The following is a 21,116-nucleotide window of genomic DNA, read 5'->3' as shown; positions in this document are numbered from 1 at the left end:
AGACTGATCGTCCAATTCATTACAGCTGGGGTTCTGCATCATTACAGTGTCATTCTCCAGATGATTTTGCCTTCATTTAATTCTCAGTTATTTCCTTGATCAGGAGCCTCATTTGGACACTTTACGCAACATTGTGAAAAGCAGTTCTCCTGATCGTCAGCTGTTCTTTCCCAGTCATCGACAATTAATCTGTTTGTGGGATCTTGCTCTGTATAAGGTTGCTATGTTCACCATCACAAGTGACTGAAGTAAAAAAAAATTGTTCAATGTTTTAAGATATTTATGTACAAATGCAAGTTACGAATTGTACTAAAAACAAATGCCTGCAAAGTACCACGTATGAATGGACTACACAGCAAGGTTTACATTCTCACTGGAATTTGTGTCATTTTAACATCAGTTTTGAAGTTAGTCCAATTAACATGCTTGAATCACCCAGCACAAAATGAAACCTTCCAGAACAAAATGGATCAATTTGTATCTTTACGTAGTTCTGCTTTCAGACCAATTGCTAGCGCCATGATATTAAGAGGCGACTTTACCCAATTGTTTCTTATTCTTTCATGAGATGTGGGAAATGCTGGCAAGTCCAGTAGGTATTGTCCATCCACAATTGTCCTCGAGAAGGTGGTGGTGAGCTGCCTTCTTGAATCACTGCAGTCCGTGTGGTGTAGATACACCCACTTTGCTCTTAAGGAGGCGGTTCCAGGATTTTGGCTCAGTGACAGTGAAGGAACAGCGATATATTTCCGAGTCAGGATGGTGAGTGGTTTGGAGGAGAACTTGCAGGTGGTGGCGTTCCCATGAATCTGCTACTTTTGTCCCATGTGGTGGAGAACATGGATTTGAAAAGGTGCCTTGGTCAGTTGCTGCAGTGCATCTTATATATGGTACAAGCTCCTGCCACTGTGCATCAGTGGTGGACAGAGTGAATGTTGAAGGTGGATGATGGGTTGCCAGTCAAGCAGACTGCTTTGTCCTGGATGGTGTCAAGCTTCTCGAGTGTCGTTGCAGCTGTACCCATCCAGGCAAGTGGAGAGTATTCTGTCACACTCCTAACTTCTGGAAGGTGGACAGGCTTTGAGGAGTCAGGAGGTGGGTTACTCTCCTCAGAATTCCCAGCCTTTGACCCTCTGTTGTAGCTAATGTATTTTGTATGGCTAGTCCAGTTCAGTTTCTGGTTAATGGTAACCCCCAGTAGGTTGAAAACGGGGGATTCAGTGATGTACTGCCATTGAGAATGTCAGGGGAGAGGATTAGATCCTCTTGTTGGAGGTGGTCATTGCCTAGAACTCATGTTACTTTCCACAACTCATGTTAATTCCCACTTATCAGCCCAATCCTAAATGTTGTCCAGGTCTTGCTGCACATTGGCACAGACTGCTTCAATATCTGAGCAACATCGCCGACTTGTTTGACTTATCTTGGAACCAAGATGATTGGCCTCCAACAAACACAACCATTTTTCTCGGAGCTAGGTACGAGTCCCCATGGCGAGCTTACCTACTCGATTCACTGACACCATTTTTGCAATGGCTCCTTGATGCCATCGTGTGTCAAATGCTGCCTTGATACCAAAAGTAATCACTCTCACCTCAGAAGTCAGCTCCTTTGTCTATGTTTGGACCAAGGCTGTAACGAGGCAGGAGCAGTGTGGCCCTGGTGGAACCCAAACTGAGCTGAGCAGGTTATTGCTGATGTGCCATATGATAGCACTGTCAATATCACATTCCAGTGCTTTGCTGGTGATCAAGAGTAGACTGATTGGGCAGTAATTGGCCAGGTTGGACTTGTCCTGCTTTGTGTCCAGGACATACCTTGGCAATTTTTCACATTGCCAGACAGATGCCAGTGTTGTCGCTATACTGGATCAGCTTGGCTAAAGGCATGTCTCGTTCTGGAGCACAAGTCTTCAGTACTATTGCTGGAATATTGTCTGGGCCCATAGTCTTTACAGTATACAATGCCTTCAGCCGTTTCCTGTGGCAGAGAAAATTGGCTGAAAACTGGAACGTGATGCTGGAGTTTCCTGGAGAAGGCCGAAGTGGATCATCCACTCAGCACTTCTGGTTGAAGATTATTGCAAATACTTCAGCCTTGTCTTTTGCACTGATGTGTTGGGCGCCCCATCATTGTGGAAGGGGATATTTGTGGATCCTTCACCTGCTGTTAGTTTGAATTGTCCACCACCATTCACAACTGATGTGGCAGGACTGCCGAGCTTAGATCTAATCTATTAGTTGTGGGATCACTTAGCTCTGTCTACCGCTTGCTGTTTTCACTGCTTGGCATGCAAGTAGTCCTGTGTTGTAGCTTCACCAGGTGGACCCCTCATTTTTAGGTGTGCCTGTGCTGCTCCTGGCATGCTCTACTGCTTTATTCATTGAACCAGGATTGATTCCCTGGCTTGGTGGTAATGCTAGAGTGGGGGATATGCTAGGCCATGAGGTTACACAGATTGTGGTTGAGTACAATTCTGCTGCTGGTGGCCCAAACCACCTCATGGATGCCCAATTTTGAGTTGCTAGACCGGTTCTGAATCTAGTAGTACAGTCATCTCCAGCAAAGCACATATAATGTAAGCACGACAGTGACAGCACTGTGCTTTATTGGCAAGCATCTCGTTGGACTCTTTGATCCAAAACAGAGGTTAAGAATGAACAACAGTCAACCTATGGTCCATAAGACTGATCACCAGGAAGCTCACTGGTGGGGTGAGACTTCCTACTGCTTCAAGTTTAGGAGTGAGCTAAATGTACAAGGTACACAATAGTCCTGTGGCTCAGAATGGAACTGGGACAGAGTTTGGAGCAAGTTGTGCTTCCACAGACCAGTTATTACCAGCTCCCTGCTTTTAAAATTTCACTCAACTCTTAGTCTTCAAAAACAGTCTTTTTAAATAGAATTAATAGGATTCTTAAAGATGTAATGCATGGATAAATCAAAAATTCTCACGACCATTGATTGCATTTTGTTTTGCCTGCCCAGTGAAACCTGCTGAGAAACATTCACCCTCCAACATGAAATTATTAAAAGCTTACATCAACAATTGAAGTTATAGTCCTCAGAACTGGATGTTGTTGACTGTTTAAAACAATGGGTCACTTCATCTTTCTACAGGCCTGATCACTATTAATTTGTGCAACAAAAAAAAAAAACACTGCACATAATTTCATGATGTAAATAGGAAAAGGTTAATTTATAATTTAACAAAAGAAATGCGAGCAAAGTCAATCTACCCCAAATGGGATATTTTTTTTAAAATCTGCTTGTGGCCCCATCTTTTAACAGTGCAAAGGTCAGAACGTCGAGGATTTACTTTGTCAGCTTTTGAATTTTTAAAAGGCAATTTAACAGAAAAAGTATTACTGGATTGATTATTCCTCCTCACTTGAGACACAAAGAATCACAGCTTGTCCTTTATGGAGTAAAATATCACTAATTACCTGGAATTCCCATGATTTTTGACAACCCGTTGTTCAAATATGGCAATACAAAAGGTTAACAGGGGTGAGAGCAGTCATTGGCTGATGTAAAAGGCAAAGATTTCACTAAATGGGACATCATTCTTTTTAGGCATACATCAATTGGATCCAAGCAACCATGAATTGGTATCCTAAACAAAGCACAAATTCAGAGCTCTAGTGTAATCTGGATCGAAGCATTATTCTTATACCAGTAACTATGGCCAGATCTCTTGCCATATTGGCAGATGTCTTCTCCATCAAGATACAGGCCCCTTTGAGTAAAGTCAGCTTGAGCTCACTTGACCGAACGACCCCACAGGCAGGACTGTTGAACCAAGGTGACTTGGGCAGGTTTCACTGTTGTGATTAACTGAATGAAAATTGTGTTCAATCCCATTAATGATGTGCTTTTCTTGAATCCAGGCAATGAATGTGGTAAGTATCTAATGAATTATATTGTCCATTTCTGTGTGCATGTTTGTGCATGGTTCTTTTTAAACCGGTCTTGCCCAGGCTGCTTCTTAGATCACTTTCAAAGCCATTTTGCAAAGGATGTTGGCAAACTTCACACCCATTTAACTGGCTCCAAATTCCAGCCTGTGAATTACTTGTTCAAATGTACTCCCATTTCATGTAGTCTTATAGCTGTTCCCGGTGCTTTCCTTTCATTTCAATTGGGCTTAGCACTTCATAGTTGCAAAAGATACCAGATTAACCCAGGGTCACATAGCCTAGTTTATTTAAGATGGGGTGCAAAAAAGTTGCAGGGTGCAAAAGGTTGCAAACAAACTGTCCCTGCTAGGATTGAAAAAGTCCATAACCTCCATTTGCTTCAAAGCATAAAAAGTTACCATGAGCCATTAATAGGTTCCAAGAATATCTTCAATTTAACCTGGGCTGGAAGAGGTCATTTCTGGGATCTTGTCTCTTTTACCTTTGTGCTATGTTTGTAGGTGATGCACTATCAATTACCACAAAGATAAGAGTAGTGGAATAATCGAGGCTTTATTGAGCAAAGATGTTGTGCCTCCTGTAGCTGCTACCAGAATGGCACACACATTTATACACCACCTATTGGGCGGAGCCAGCAGGCTGGGATTTACCATTGTACCTCTAGTATATGTGTCTTACCGTAATACATATAATACTGCTAGTGGTGACTACCACAGTAGGTAGGGGAGGGGGGGGGGACTACTCCTTTTTAAACAATAAAACAATCCCAACTTTTGTATCTCAGGTCTTTGAGGAGGATTGGGCTCAAGCAAATAAAAGCCAGAGCAGTAAAAACTTGTTAGATTACTCAAGTGAATGGTCTGCAACAGGAGCTCAAATTGGTGATCTTTGACTAATTCTCAGACGGATGCATAATTTGGTATTCAGAAAGGAGGAGGAAGAAAACAATGGGAAATGCAACATTAATTGGATATAGAGAAGATAAAGATAGAACACTTTAAACTGTAATAGTAGGACAAAAAGGACAGATTTGAGCTGTCAAATTGCAGACACAGTTCCTTTACCCAGAGTTAATTAGTACAATTTATTGATGAGTCAGGTGAGGTAGGCAAAACCTTAACTATTTTTGAATAGATCTATCTAATGAGAGACGATGCTTATTTTCAACAACTATATAGAAATGCTGGAATGGATGATGAATTTGAGGAGGGAACGGGATTTTAAGATACAAAGCCAGAATGTTCTTTCAGATTAGTGGCTCATGGACAATAGGCAAACTTACAATTTAGATCTGATGGGCTGCTGCCTCATCCTATAATATCTGGCTTTGGAATATGCAAAGACTTTGTGCCCCATTAAAACAAGTTTTAATGGAAAGGTCTACTAAGTACTTACTTTTTGTTTCAAAGTGAAGCCATTAAGACATCATCAGTGTATTCTTCCACTGCTCATTTCTCTCACAATCCAACCCCTCTTCACTCTCACTCAGTGACCATTCCATCACCTCATTGCATTATCTCCACCTGGATGTTTCCTTTTTTTTCTGGTGTTGGACAACCATCTTCCGGACCGGTTTGATCCAGTTGGAATTAAAGAGAGATGATTCCTTAACTGCTTTAATGTATAAATATCCTCCTCCATTGCCTCCCCGCTGGTTCTAGTTGGCTATTAGTACTAATGAATTACTGTTTGACAGAAAACCAATGAGTTGCTGAGTAATATGAATTCCTCCTCTTGCTGGGGCAGGTTAGTTGATAATCAGCCAAAGAAGTTTCAGTTTAGTAAAATTCAAATAATTGCACCTTTTGCTTAAAGCAGACATCATCTCTCACTAGAGTATGAGTATAACCTAAAATTGGTTCTAATAGAGCATAGATATCATATGCCCTTAACTACAAAATGTCTATGTAAAATAATACCATTATTTCTGTTTTCCCTTTTAATGTAGGCCTTGTAACAAGTAAGTTTTTAACTGAACTGCTTTTAAATTGGCTCCAAAAGGTAGACTTATTGAAGAGTACATGGAACTCTCTCTAAATTGACCCTAAACGAGCAATCTTGAGCTTAAGCAGTCAATAGGGGTTGAAAGTATCACACTGGTATTGTGGGAGCTGCTCCACTAAGTATTGTGAATCTGGGCCTGGGAGTTTAGCACCCCTTTAGTCAGCCACCCAAGATTAACCTTTTCAGCTCAGATTAGAATTTGAACTAAAACCATCCTGGTTGCTATGACTTGCTTAATAGGCAGTTGATTTACCAACCAAGTTACCTATTTAACAGATCCTCCCATTTTTGAGGCTTTGCTATGGTTTGATTGCACAGTACATAACAGTGCTACCTTCAATTGAATTTTCCTACATTCTGTACTAGATGTCCTTGCTGAAAAGCCCCTGTCAGTGTGGTGCAGTCCAGTCTCACAATCATAAGGTAACGGGCTTAAATGATCACTTGAAGCTGAGGTGCAGGAAGGAAAGCAGGATCTTAGCTGAACCCAGAGCGATAAATCTCTAGGAGAGATAGTTGAGTGTCAAAGCTTTGATCAGCTTGTGTGCTCCAAGAATGATCCCAGGATTGAATTAACTGTTACCATTCTTGGGATTTGAATAGTGTTTTGCTTACATAGTTTTTAAAAAATGCTCACTCTAGAGTGCATTCACTATAGCAGGGGAGCTAAGATTTCATGTTTCCCCTGAATTCCAGCCTCCAATCGTCTGCGCTCTTAAAGTTTGGTGATGTGCAGTGGATTGACAAGGTAGATGTGGAGCAGATGCTTCCTCTTGTGGGGCAATCTAGAACGAAAGGTCATAGTTTTAGGATAAGGGGTAGCAGATTTAAAACAGATGAGGAGAAATCACTTCTCTCACGGTCGTGTATCTGTGTAATATATTATCCCAGAGTGCAGTGGATGCTGGGACTTTGAGTAAATTTAAGGAGGAGATAGATAGATTTTTAATTAGTCATGGGTTGAAGGGTTATGGGGAACGGGCAGAAAAGTTGAGGCCGAGAGGAGATCAGCCATAATTAAATTGAATGGCGGAGCAGGCTCGAGGGGCTGAATTGCCCAATCCTGCTAACAATTTGACTGTGCAGGAGCGAAGCTGAGAGAAGTGGTGAAGTTACTGTGATTAAAATATGAAACAGAAAATGCTGGAAGCCACCAACCAGGTGAGCTGGCATCTGTGGAGAGAGGAATGGAGTTGATGTTTCAGCTTCATGACCTTCCACCAGAACTGGAAGAAGCTTGAGATTTAACAGTTTGTAAGCAAAGTGGTGTTGTAGGTGTTAGCTCTACACCCTCTATGGTGTACGTTGAGGCTATTTATTGACCAGAACAGGATCATAAATACTATAGAATCCTGACAGTACAGAAGGAGGTCATTCGGCCCATCAGGTCTGCACTGACTCTCTGAAGGGGCACTCTACCTAGGCCCACTCCCCCGCCCATCCTCGTCACCCTACCTAACCTTTGGATGCTAAGGGGCAATTTAGCATAGCCAGTCCACCTAACCTGCAAATCTCTGGACTGTGGGAGGAAACCCACTCGGACATGGGGAGTATGTGCAACTCCACACAGACAATCACCCAAGGCTGGAATCAAACCTAGGCCCCTGGCGTTGTGAGGCAGCAATGCTAACCCCTGTGCCACCATGCTGTCTTACTTGTTCTCTGCAATCCCGCATTCCAAAGTAAAAATAGTTCTAACTCATATTATAACATGAACCAGCCTCTCTTCCCCTCCTCTTTTTGCCTTGATTTTGAAAGTCACTTTATTTCTCTTTTTACTCCATGGGATGAAATTCTTCAGTTGTGGGAAATGGGACACTTTGCTGTTTTGAAAGCACTCTCTGGTCATCTAAAAGATATTTAGATTTAAAAAACTACTTCCAGATGCTTCAATAATGTGCACCAGTGTCACTTCTTTTCCCATGCATACCATGTGTGTCGCCTCTCTGAAAGAAATGGGCAGTAATGTGTCCACTGGGGTGAGACTGCTTCACAATCATTTCACAAAGTGCACTTTACGATTCGCAGAGTGAGTGGGCAGACGCTTATCCTGTCAGGCGGGGCTGGATTCGATCTAAGTCTTAGGATGTCCAAACATTTCCCCACAATCCACTTCCTTCGAAGCAACAGTTGACCTTAAAAATCTAGTAAGGGCTTAACGCACATCAGTAACCTTGGGATACGCACCTTGCTAGTAATCCCTTTATCAGCGCCCCTCCCAGCATCTACCAATCATGTGGTGTGAAGGCAATGATATTTGTGACATTAAAGGATGCAAAATGAACCAAAGAGTGCAGTTGCTATCCTTTAACCTGATTAATTCACTTATCTGAACTATAACCAGTATATCACAGTTGCTCATGCTGTATGCACCACACAATGAGCAATGAATGCAAATCATGTGGGTGTACAGAAAACTACTCCTGAAGATGTCATTGAATTAAACTATGGCATCTGCTCTTAATTCTGGAATCTCGATGAAATACTATGTGGATGTGGCACCAGCTCACATGCTTTAGCAGGTGGTTCTGCCATGCAAACAAGATCTAAGCCTGCATCAAAGGCTTGAACTCGGTATGTCTTGAGGGCTTCCAGACCCATGTAATAATTAACATGCCACTTCATCGCTCACTGCACTCCCGCTGTCTGCCTCATTGCTACTCGGTTCCATGATGTGACTCGGTGTTTTTTTTTGGTGAGAGTAATGATTGGCATAAATTGGACTTGTTGCAAACACTAATGTAGAAGGGGAAAGGGATGACCAGTCGCTGCTGCTGTCGTGTTGGAGACCGTTTCAAAAACCAAATTGCAAAACCGAGCAGTCACAGCATGGATGACTAATTAGAAAATAAGCTGTTAAAGAGGCTGTGTTGTCTTACAATGGAGGGCAAAGACCTCTAATCACCTGAGGTGCAGGAATTCACCAACATTCCACAGACAATAATTGTCATCATAGAATTTACAGTGCAGAAGGAGGCCATTCGGCCCATCGAGTCTGCACCGGCTCTTGGAAAGAGCACCCTACCCAAGCCCACACCTCCACCTTATCCCCATAACCCAGTAACCCCACCCAACACTTAAGGGCAATTTAGCATGGCCAATCCACCTAACCTGCACATCTTTGGACTGTGGGAGGAAACCGGAGCACCCGGAGGAAACCCACGCACACACGGGGAGAACATGCAGACTTCACACAGACAGTGACCCAAGCCGGGAATCGAACCTGGGACCCTGGAGCTGTGAAGCAAATGTGCTATCCACAATGCTACCGTACTGCCCTGTGGGGTGTTTTTTTAAAAGAGAGTTTAAATCTTGCAATTAGCAGAACATTTCTATTTGGGCCATTTTGTTGACCATCCACAGTCTCTCCACACCACACCTACCCATGTGATGGCGCAGACTGAGGAGCAAAGTTCTGGTCATGCACAGGTGGAATTCACTGGTCACTGAAAAATGTTAGGGAAGATCCCAAGATGATTATTTCCCCTCCCTCACTGGCTCACAGTGAGATAGTTGAGGTCATGAATCGTATCTGAGCCCTTACTCCATCAGACAGAGACACATTAGTGTCTTTACTCCTGTGCTGTAACTAACATTGATCAGCATAATTGAGCCTTATTTTTAGAAAGGTGGAATTAGAGAAAGCATTTTCTGATAGCTTGAATGGGATTGATTCTGTTGGGATCTGGGTGATGTGATGTAATTGAATCATATTGTCACTTAGGGGGAAATGTGCACGGTACCTGCCTAAGCTTCATGCAAGATAACATGGCTGCCTTAACCAGTCATTCCCATTCTCTGTGGTCTGAGACCTTTGCTACCCATGGCTGCAATTTTCCAGCTGTTCCTGCCGACCGCGATCTCCCCCCCCCCCCCCCCCCCCCCCCGCAGCGAGTTCCCCGAAGGTAGAGGGTGCGAACATTGGGAAAACCTGTTGAAGGCGGCAGGACCAGACGATCCTGTCGCCGGCCAATGGGCGGACCGCTGCCGCAGAACACGCCGCAGGGGCACGCGGAACATCCCACCACAAGCCTTAGATTCCCATCATATGCCTTCCCACGCGGCTCTGCTAATCCACCTTTCTTTATTTTTGAAGGATCAAGCCTCAAAAGACAAGGCCCTGCAGAATATGGCTGCCATGTCTTCAGCACAGATCGTTTCAGCGACTGCAATGCAGAGTAAATTGGGGATAACACCCATCCCACAAGCTCCCTACCCAGCAGCAGCCAGGGTAAGTGTCTTTTAATTGCCTACTGCTCTGTGTTGATGTCCAATGAGCCAGGGATATAATGGGATAGCTGAAATGTTTTGTCTATCTCCTGATGACCACTGGGGGGGGGGGGGGTTGTGATGTCAGCTGAAGCTCTCACCTCTTTAGTCAGAAAGTTGTGGGTTCAAGCCCCACTCCACGGATTTGAACTCTAAATCTAGGCTGACACTTCACTGTGGTACTGAATGAGTGCAACACTGTTGGAAGTGCCATCATTTGTAGGCGATGATAAAACTGGCATTGTTTTTGCCTGTTATTTTGTTGTACCATTTTCAATCTCCTATGGTCATCATAGGTAAGGGTAGCTTCTTATCTTCCATCCGCCAAAACCAATCCAGTGTGGATTTAATTGGCCATTGAACAGACATCTTTAAACCCACAGCGCAAGCACACCTGTGACAACAAATAAATCATCACAATGAATTTGTCTGGTCGCACTCTGCAACGGTTAGTGATCTATGACACAGCCCTAAACCTGTTCCAACAAAAAAAAAATTGCTTGTGCTGTAACTTGCTCATAGTCCTTCCTGAAGGCCCAGCTGACCAAGACTATGAATATCAGAACCGTGCAGATTAGCAAGAATTAAATGTCCAGGGCGTGCTGTGAGCTCACGGTTATAGGGGAGTGTGACAGGATAGAGGCTGAAGTGGGCATTGGTACTTCTGGGATGGGAAAGAGGTAAAGAATCTCTCGGATTTCCGTTACCGGTCCCGGGACGTCTGACAAAGACTGAAGCTGCTCACTGGCTCGTTTTGCACCTGGTTGGTTGGCAACTCTAATGTCATCAAGAGAGAAATGGGAGAAACAATATTGTTATATATTTGTTGTTGCTGCAAAGAGAAAAAGTAGAGGTGATACGCTTTAAGTCCGCAAAAACATAGTGCAGGATTATTAAGAGATATTGCTTCCACAGGGTAAGATGTTGAACTCCCCAAAGGCCTGCAAAATGCTCCGCTGACATCACTGCGTATCATGTGACATTTCACTAGCCAATAGTGTTACGTGAATACATAGCACCCCTCCCCTTTTACTCCTTTAGTGCCAATGATTTTTCTTTTTCTATTCATTACATTACATTACATCATCATGTTATTGATACATATATACATCAGTAAGACAATCTTTTTGAAGGATGTCTGTCTCGTCTCATTTAGGTAATATCCAACGTTCAGAAATTTGGCTCTTTAAGATCACGGAAGTGTCTTCCTGTTCACTTGTTGGTGGTACTTGTGAAACTAATTCAGTTCTGTCTCTGTTGGTACTGACAATTCTGTAGTGACAGAATCAGTAGTTTCTGCAGTAATAGATCTCAGTTCTGTCATATCACTGTCCACACTCTCCGTTGTGAATATTTCTGGTGAAGACTCTGTATATTCACTTAATAACTGGTCAGCATGCCAACGCCAAACCCATTCTTCATCCGTTTGGACTGTGTAAGATATCAGACCTGGCTTGGCTAGAATGATGGCTGGAGTCCATTTATCACTCATGGAATAATTTCTAGCAAAACATGTTTTCCATGGTTAAAAACTCTACTCTTCAACTTTTGCTCTCCTCAAACATTTGTGTTGTTGCTATCGCCTGACAATTTCCGAAGTTGTAGGTGATGTCAAGAGGTCGGATTGCATTCTCAATTCCCTCTTGAATAGTAGCATCGCCAGTGAGCTTTGCATTGTTGAATGCACAGAATTTCTACATGACATTAGAAAGTTGTCACCACATCTGGGTAAAGAACCTTGATCTCTCGATGCCTTTACTGCGTGTTTGAGTGATTACACAAAGCGTTCGGCCAACCCTTTGCTTGCTGCGTGATAAGGAACAGATTTAATATTGCGGATACCAATCCCCTTCAAATAATCTTCAAACTCTGTTGATATAAATTGAGTCCCATTATCACTCACAAGTTGTTCCAGCCTGCCAAACCTTGCAAATACCTAATCTAGCCTCTCAATTGTTGTTTGGTTGTTGTGGATTTCATGATTGCAACTTCTGGCCACTTGTGAGTGTGCTTCAACCATCACCAGGAACATACATCCCTCAATTCGGCCAGCATAGTCAATATGAATTCTCTGCATTGGTGGTCCAGCCCAGTCCCATGGTTGCACAGGTTGCAAGTATAGAATATTCTTTAATGTAGCGCACTTTCTCCTCAATTTGGGCATCTAATCCTGCCACCAGAAGTAGCTACTCCCAACTCTTTCATCCTCACCACACCAAGATGTCAAGGATTCTGTTTCATAGACACGTGGAATGATTACTTGAATACCCCATAGCAGAACTTCACTTTGAACTGTCAAGTCAAGGTGCCTAGTGATGTAGGGCTTGAAGTCTGGATTCTTTCAGTGCACATTTGTGAAAGTGTCTTTTTGGACCATGTCCATAACGTTCCCCATCATTGGATGGGTACCTTTTGTACTTGAGGTGAAGTTACCAGTATGTTTTTAACAGAAGAGAGATATTAGATAATTACAAAGTTTTCCTCAGATTCTTTTTGACTTCTTGATCTTGTTTGACTTGTAGTGGCAGTGTAGATAAAGTGTCCACATTTGCGTACTTCTCTGACTTACGATACTGGATGTCATAGTCATCTGCCGACGAGATTAAAGAGCATCTTTGCAATCAACTAGCTGTTAAAGAAGGAATAAATACCCTTATCCGGCCCAACGATTATAGTTAAGGGTCAATGGTCAGTCAATACTGTAAAATGATGTCCATAAAGGAAATGGTGGAACTTTCTTAGGTCGAAAATGATGCTCAAAGCTTCTTTTTATAGCTGGGCATAGTTTAACTCAGCACTAGTTAATGTTTTAGAGGCAAATGCTATTGGTCGTTCCTCTCCTGAGGGCATTATGTGTAAGACAACTACACCAACCCCTTAGCGTGATGCAAGCAAGCTGTAGCCTCAGCTTTGGATTATAATGGACCAATAACTCTGACTTCTTTAAATTTCCTTGATGTTTTGATCAGCATTTTCACTTTCTTTGGTCAGTGCCAAACTTGTTTAATACAAAGCAAAGTGCGTAATAGCTTCAGCCTCGGTACGAATTTGCCATAATAAATGAGCAATCCTAAAAATGATCTCAACAGGATCAAATTCTGTGGGCCTGAAGCTTCCAGGAACTTGCCATCTTCTTTGGTTCTTATTGTAAACCATCTTTCTCAATGGGATGACCCAAGTAGCTAATAATAATAAACTTTTTTATTGTCACAAGTAGGCTTATATTAACACTGCATAGAAGTTACTGTGAAAAGCCCCTAGTCGCCACATTCCGGCACCTGTTGTTCATCACTTGAACCTGTAATAAGAATGTCATCTGGGTAACATTTGCACACCAGATAGCCCACTCAGGAGTTGATCCATGGATCTCTGAAAAAGAGCAGGTGCTGAAGTTATCCCAAATGGAAATCTATAACGAAAAAGACCCTATGTGTCACTATGGTAAGTTATGAGTCAGCAGGTACATTCAATTGAAGATACGCTTGCGAAAGATATATTTTGCTAAATGTTTGGCCTCCTGTGAGTCCAGCGAATAAATCTTAGATAAGCGGTAGAGGATAATGGTCAGCACACAATACTGTGTTGATTGTTTTTTTTTAAAATCTCCACATATTCTTACTGAACTATCCCTCTTGAGCACAGGAATGATTGGCGTCATCCAATCATTGTTGGTAACCGGTTTAATGACATTTGTCTCAACTCTCAAGTTCTTCTTGCACTTTGGCCAGATGGCACGTGCTTTAAAATACTTAGGCACACCGCCTGCCTTGATCTCGAGCTTCACTTCCACCTCCAGTCATGGATCCAAGTGCCTCTTCAAATACCTTGGAATACTTATTCAGAAGTGGATGTAGATCATTTGTAGAATCAACAGGTTGGTTCATGATGGCCTGTTTAGCTTTATCTTCCTCAACCCCATGATCTACCAAACAATGCTGGAAAGTATCCTTGGACAATGTGGAGAGGCAACTCCGCTTTTTGGCCACCTTGATGCATCCCTTCAGTGGCACAACCTCTTCGGTGTACGTCCTCAAGATGACATCTGATAGTTGTAAAGGTAGATGTTTTAGCTACTGACTGTATATTGTCTCAGGTACGAGTGATACTGCAGTGCCCGTGTCTTAGTGTTGAATTCTTTAAGCTGACTTGACACATTATCCCCTAGTAGTCTTCAGTTCCGTCACTTAATTGGCAAACTCGACCAGCAGACTTAACTGTGTGTTTCTTGGTGCACTTTTGTCCTGATGAAGGTTGACGTGACCAACATGTCTTGGTGATATGGCCTAATATAACTCAAATTTTGCATTTATTCTCCTTACTCCAAAACTCTCCTGCAGAATATCCCACCTGAGCACAACAAAGACACGGCTGATTTTCCACAGACCGGCTTCTAGCAGTTTCCCGTCTTATGAATCTTTGCTCTACTCCAATCAACAAAGCCTCTTTCACTGCGAGTTCCATGAATGTAGCGATTTCCAAAACAGATTTCAGAGTTAATGCATTTTCAGTCAACCGTCCCATTTGGATGGCCTCATCTCTGAGAACACAGACAAATCTGTCTCGAAGTATATCATCAAGTGTTTGATCAAATTCACAGCTAACTTACCTAGTGTTTACGAATTGTAAAATGCTTTGCCCTTCCTCTTGAGAATGACGACGGAAACCGAATCTTTCAGCTGCAGCAGACAGAGAGAAAAATATCCTTCCAAGATGTCATTAACTCTTTGTGGTGATTTCTCCTGGTTTAGATGGGTTGACTAGATTTTGTAACAACATGAATGGCTTTTTGCCCAGCTGAGCTAAGAGAAGTTGCAGTCTGCAAGTTTTCCGGTGACTTGAGTTGCTAGAAGATACAGTTGGAACCTTTCCTCATAAGAATTCCACGTCTCATAATCCTCGTCAAATGCTTCCATGGTGTCACTTTTGTTCTGCCATTTTTTGCATCCCAGTTCCCTGACCTGTACTTCTTTAGCCTTTCTCCCTTCCATTTATTTCCTGAAAGCAAACCATCTCCAAGCCCACAAGCAAACTAGTCGCTCACCATGGATCCGATTGCATCTGTAATCCTTCTGCTGGAAATCGGCTTTCATAAAAGGATTGTCACCAGCCAAGCACGTTAGGAGAGTTTCCCACTCTAATGTCACTAATTGGCTGTGACTTAACCAGCTGTCCTTCCCTGTTGGTTAAAATTCGATAAAAGCTAATTGGTTGAAGATATGGAATGAATTGGTCAGTTAGGATGCTTGTTACTCACTGATACAAAATTATTGTGAATGCTTTGTGTGTTGTATGGCAATTATAAGGTTAACACCCCATTCAACACTTCCTATTAGGGGTAGTGGGTGTAAAAGCCATTGAGCTGCCCGATCAGCCATCATCGTATTGAATGATGGAGCAGGCTCGACGGGCTGAATGTCCTACTCCTATGTTCTGCTGATGCAGTGTGAATGGTTGTGATACCACCAGGAATTGATCTCTCACTGTCAAAAAGTACTGATATTGGAAGACCATGGGCGGGATTCTCCGTCCCGCCGCATCCGTTTTCTGGTGCGGCGCGCCCCGGCCGGCAGCGGGATTCTCCGTCCCGGCAGCTGGCCAATGGGGTTTCCCATTATGGGTAACTCCGCGCCATTGGGAAATCTGCCAGTGTGAGTGCGCAGCCAGCAAAAATGGAGGATCCTGCCAACGGAGGATCCAACTGGGAGTAGAAACATCTAGCTCATTATTTCTCCTGCATTCTTAGCCTCGACTATCGGGTCAAGCTGGAACGATGCCATCCCAGCTAAGATTAATTGACTTAAAATAGGACTTGTTGAACTTTCCCGACGTTTGTGGCTGGGTATAACACAAGAACATAGAAGCAGGAGAAGATCATGCAAGCCATCGAACCTGCTCTGCCATTCAATATGATCATGGCTAACCTTGTACTTCAACTCCATTTTCTGTCCACTCCCTATATACCTTGATTTCCTGATAAAAGCTGATGGAATGCCTTTTGGAAATCCACGTATACTACATCTACTGGTCCCCCTTTATCTACGTTACTAGTCATATCCTCAAAAAAGTAAAAGGCTTGCTGTGAATTTATCCACAGAACCAACTGGAGGTAGACACTTTCATGGGAACATAGGAATTGCAAGAGGTAAAAATGATGATGGTCCAACAAGATTATGTCCCATCACTTGGGTTACAATAATAATGGAGTTATTGGCTAATGAGGGCAATCAATCTCTGACAATTAGTCTACAGCATGTGAGGGAAATCTAAATGGTTGGCGATCTTTACCCATAGACCACCTTTTATCTCCCTCCAGTCGCATCTTAAATTATTCCTGTACAGTATCTCAAAATGTAATGTTCTGAAATAAATCTTATTCCACATAAAACTAGAAAATGTTCTGATGCTCGATAGATTGTGCATGAAAGTTTATTAATTGTGAAATCTTTGTTTTATTGTTGCAGTTTTGGCCTGGTTCTCTTCCTGGGCAGCCTGGGTCTTCTCAAGAGTAAGTATCCGAGCAACCTAAAACTCTGTTACCAATAACATTGTTCACCTGGCTGTCATCCAAAATGTGCAGCCGATCTGAATTGGAGGTGAATGTCCTCCTGATTGTGGGGAGGAGGAGTGCGTTTTTCCACTGACAACTTTTCTTGCTCTGAGCTTGAGTAAATTGTAATCCGAAATTGTAACCAGACATTGATCTTGTCAACTGTGTCATTCACAAAGAACTTCAAACGGTGTAATCTCGGTCCTGTCACACTTGGTCGGCGGGGTTAAACCCTTCGGCTGGTTGTTCTGGTCTGTGGAAAAATCTTGATGGATCCCAAATACTCTGAATGTTGGGTTTGCCAATGAGCGATTAATCTGTTTTACATTCAGCGCTTGTTAATATCTGTTCTCTTATCTAAAGTTGTTAAACAAATATATATATATATATACATATATATATATTGTTCCAAGTGAAATAAAAGATTGAGTGTTTTTTAAAAAAACAGGGTAGCTTCATTGAGGCGCTCGCCTATCTGTGGTATGGTCACATGCGGAGATTGGTTTGGGGTCAGGAGGGGGTGAGGGGGAGAAGGCTGGTTTAACTGGTGTTATCAAAATGATGCCAATCACTTATTTTGGGTCAATGTCTTTTTCTCGCTCTATATTTTTTTTTCTATATATATATCTGGCACCAGCAACATTCCAGAGCTGGCAGGCTGTGGATGGATGCCCAGAGACACATGGAGCAGCGCATCCGCTGAGGGCCACAGGTGAGAAAGATGTGAGGCGTAACTGGCCCTGGGCTGCATTGTGAATGCCACTGGCACGCCACTGGCATATGTTGTTCCTCTGTCTGTAACCTGTGCTGCACGTTTTACCCCCTTCTGTCCCAGCATCCCCTCCCTCTCAGCCCCAGCAATTCAAGCTGAGCAATGGTCGTACTATATACTGGGGAAGGTGCAGAATTTGCTGCTTGTCCCGATTTGCAATGATTCTCACTGGTTTTGTTTCGGGAAAATCAGCCTCTCTTCATTTGGTCTCATACGTCTGTCAGTAGGAGAGTTTGTATATTTATTCCTGTGACTGTAATATCTATCCATTGAAATTAGTGAATTCTGTCACCAGCCAATACTGCTAAGAAGATTGCCATGAAAATTATGTCCACTCTTGTAATATCCACTGATCCTAAATGGGGGCTGGATTCTCTGCCCCGCCACACCACATTTCTATTTCATCCCGCCAGCAGGATGCTCCGTTACGCCGGCCGGTCAATGGGGTTTCCCATTGTGGGGCAGCCCCATGCCGTCGTGAAAACCCCGGGCTGCCGGCAAAACGGAACATCTCGCAATCCAGCCCAAGATTCCCCATTTGGAACTCGGCCCTTTGTCATATTGTGTTTAAATACCAAAGTCTGGGACTCCGCGGTAGCTAGGTCTCTGGCTTACGTGCGGTTTCAGTCTTTAAAAAATCTTGGCCTGTATTTTTTGTGAAGTGGCAATCATCATTGGATTGCCGCTCCACTAGTACTTTGCCATGCCCCAACTCTGCTCCACGTATCCGGCTGGGATTTCCAAGCCCGGCCTCTCTAGAAATGAAGTGCTTCACCGTAGCACCGGGGCAAGACGTGCCGTACCCCCTTTAAACAGCATCAGCTACCACAAGGCAAGCTCAATGTCCAGTATGAACGTTATGAATGGGCAGGTGGTAGAGTGGCAGATGGATTGGGCATGGTCGGGTAGTCCGATTGTGGAGGTAGTCGCAATGTGCGAGTTAATCAGAGATTCGGGGGGGGGGTAGTCAGTTGGGCAGGGGTTAGCATGGTCGGGAGGGTCATCCAGGTTGGTGTGCGTGGGGTGGGGTAGGGGGGTGGGGATCTGGTAGTCAAGAGATCAAAGCAGGAGTCGGAATCAGTGTGAGTGAATGGGGGGAATCAGTCCTTTAGTTATCCAGGAGTTAAGCTAGGATTTTCCTGTCTAACATTTTCTGGGTAACTTTTTGGATAAGTAAATCGGAACTGTCTTTCGCAGAGGATCCCGGGGAGCAGGGGAACTGCCCGCCAGAAATTCAAACTTCCCAGGCAATTCCCACGTAGGTCGGCGTGATGGGGCTTTTGCAGGGTCCCAATATACATCTTTGGTCTTGCGCCTGATCTCTGACCATCAAGAGCCCAGAAGATTTCGGCCATTAGCAATTTAAAAGTTCTGTGCTATTATTAACATGGTTCATTTTGCCCCAGTATTCACTTCACTGGGCACGAAATCATTCCCCTTTGCGCGTGACGATTTCAGTTTCCCATATTGCACTTTTGGCCCTTGGCCGCCAACTAACCTCATTAACATTAGTCCCCTCAACCCGTGGTTCAGTCCGTTTACCTGGTGAGCAGTACAAAGACTCAACAGTCGACGTGCTGGGATTAGTTGACCTCAGATGGGAGCGACAGCCTGGGCTAGGGAGCTGAAGGGCCCCAATCTCAAATCACCGCCGGTGAACCTTGTTGGGCAGTCAATATGTGGGCAAGAGGGGGCTTGGCCCTCTTTATGCCCTTGGCAATCAAATCGTCAAGGGAGACACATGAGGAAAGGTCATTGGACAAGGGGCCCATGGAACTGCAGCCCATTCAGGAATGAAGGGAAGAAGATTTGGCAAGAGAAAAAAAAGCAAAGACTCCTCAGTTCAGTAACTTTGTCAGAATCCTGCATGGAATCGTGGATGGGCCAACAATGCCTGTATCTCCAAGGGAAAAAAAACACTGGAGGACTTAAGAACCAGAGACTCTGAGGGTGGCAAGTTGGCACAGTGGTTAGCACGGCTGTCTGATGGCGCTGAGGACCCGGGTTCGATCTGGGCCCCAGGTCACTGTCTGTGTGGAGTTTGCATATGCTCCCTGTGTCTGCGTGGGTCTCACCCCCACAATGCAAAGATGTCCATGCTAACTTGCCACTTAATTGGAAAACGTCAAAAAAGAACCAGCGACTCTGGTCCCACATTCCCTCAGATCAGTCACTGTGGTGAATACACAAGCACATAGATTGTCTAAAAAATTGGATTGTTGCTGTGGATCATGTTCTGCCCCACTGACCACCTGCAGACTGTTCTTCCATGACCAGCAAGCAACGGGTCTGTTGGAGCATGCAAACTTGGAGCAAACACCTTATGACGATGATCATAGCATGAGGCCGTGCCGATTCCTGGCTTCCTCTGCACTCAGCAGGGGCAGAACAGCATTGTGCTAAGAACATGTGGTGCAAACACCACTCTTGTTCTTGAAGGCAGTCTGCCCTTCACCCTTCTTAAAGAGAAGCTTCACTGAATGCTACTGTACAAGCAATTGATATGGTACACACAGACTTTCCAAAGGCATTTGATAAAGTGCCACATAACAGGCTTGTTAGCAAAGTTAGGGAAAGAATAATAGGAAACAGAAAGGAGAGGTGAACAGTTGCTTTGTATGGACAAGAGAAAGATATGTAGTGGAATTGCCAAGGGATCAGTGTTAGGATTCCTGCTTTTCCTGATGCCTAATTACCTAGACCTGGATACAGGACCCATTTCAAACTTTGCAGATGGCACAGAAGTCGGAAGTATTATGAACCGTGAGGAGGCTAGTAAGCTTCAACAGGACAAAGGATGGTGGAATGGGCAAATAGGTGGCAGCAACAACAACAGCTTATATAGCATCCATAACATAATGAAATATCCTAATGCAGTTCACAGGAGAATTATAGAACAAGGTATTTAACTGACCTATATATGGCGATAATAATCAGGTGATTAAAATCTTGGTCAAAAAGGTAATTTTTAAGGAGTGCCTTAAAGGTACAAAGCGAGGCGGAGATGTGGGAGAGAATTCCAGAGTTTGGACCCAGGCAACTGCAGATGCGCTACCAATGGGAGAGCAATTAAGATTGGGAATGCACAGGTGCCCGAATTGGTGAAGCAGAGATATCGCGGAGGGTTATGGGGCTGGAGGAGATTACAGAGATAGGGAGGGGCAGGGCCTTGGGGGGGGGGGGGGGGATTTGAAAACCAAGTTGAGAATTTTAAAATTAAGACGTCGAGCTGGGAAGGACAGCGAGCACCGCGATAATAGGAAGGTGGGAACAAGAGTCGGCCATTCAGCCCCTCGAGCCTGCTCTGCCATTCAATGAGATCATGGTTGATCTGTGGCCTAACACCCTCCCTTTGGCCCATATCTCTCGATAACTTTTGCTTAACAAAAATGTATCTATCTCGGATTTAAAATTAACTGACCTAGCATCAATTGCCGTTTATGGAAGACAGTTCCAAACCCCCACCACCCTTTGGGTGCAGAAGTGTAATGGGGCCTAGCTGTTAAGATAAAGGCAGCAGAGCTTTGGATGGCTTCAAGCTTACAGAGTGTAGAATGTGGGAGAGCCGCCAATAGTGCTTGGGAACAGATGCACATGGATGAGG

General features: G+C 43.8%; 1 protein-coding gene across 7 annotated transcripts in view; it reads left to right on the top strand.

The window, feature by feature from the left end:
* The window catches only part of tead3a (TEA domain family member 3 a), a 346,400-nt gene that overhangs the window by 280,919 nt on the left and 44,365 nt on the right, over nucleotides 1–21,116 (top strand). For 4 of the 7 annotated variants that reach the window (XM_072480604.1, XM_072480601.1, XM_072480602.1 and 1 more), the window contains 4 exons: nucleotides 3,891–3,902; nucleotides 10,021–10,155; nucleotides 16,655–16,698; nucleotides 17,378–17,452. In XM_072480604.1, coding sequence (XP_072336705.1) covers nucleotides 3,891–3,902; nucleotides 10,021–10,155; nucleotides 16,655–16,698; nucleotides 17,378–17,452 — 266 coding nt within the window. The remainder of the gene's footprint in view (nucleotides 1–3,890; nucleotides 3,903–10,020; nucleotides 10,156–16,654; nucleotides 16,699–17,377; nucleotides 17,453–21,116) is intronic. The other 3 variants (XM_072480605.1, XM_072480606.1, XM_072480607.1) reach the window with 2 other exon arrangements.

The sequence above is a fragment of the Scyliorhinus torazame genome, chromosome 17 (genome assembly GCF_047496885.1).
Source record: "Scyliorhinus torazame isolate Kashiwa2021f chromosome 17, sScyTor2.1, whole genome shotgun sequence".
Classification (NCBI taxonomy): domain Eukaryota; kingdom Metazoa; phylum Chordata; class Chondrichthyes; order Carcharhiniformes; family Scyliorhinidae; genus Scyliorhinus; species Scyliorhinus torazame.
Note: the sequence above shows the minus strand (reverse complement) of the source record. Positions and strands in the feature narration are given on the sequence as shown.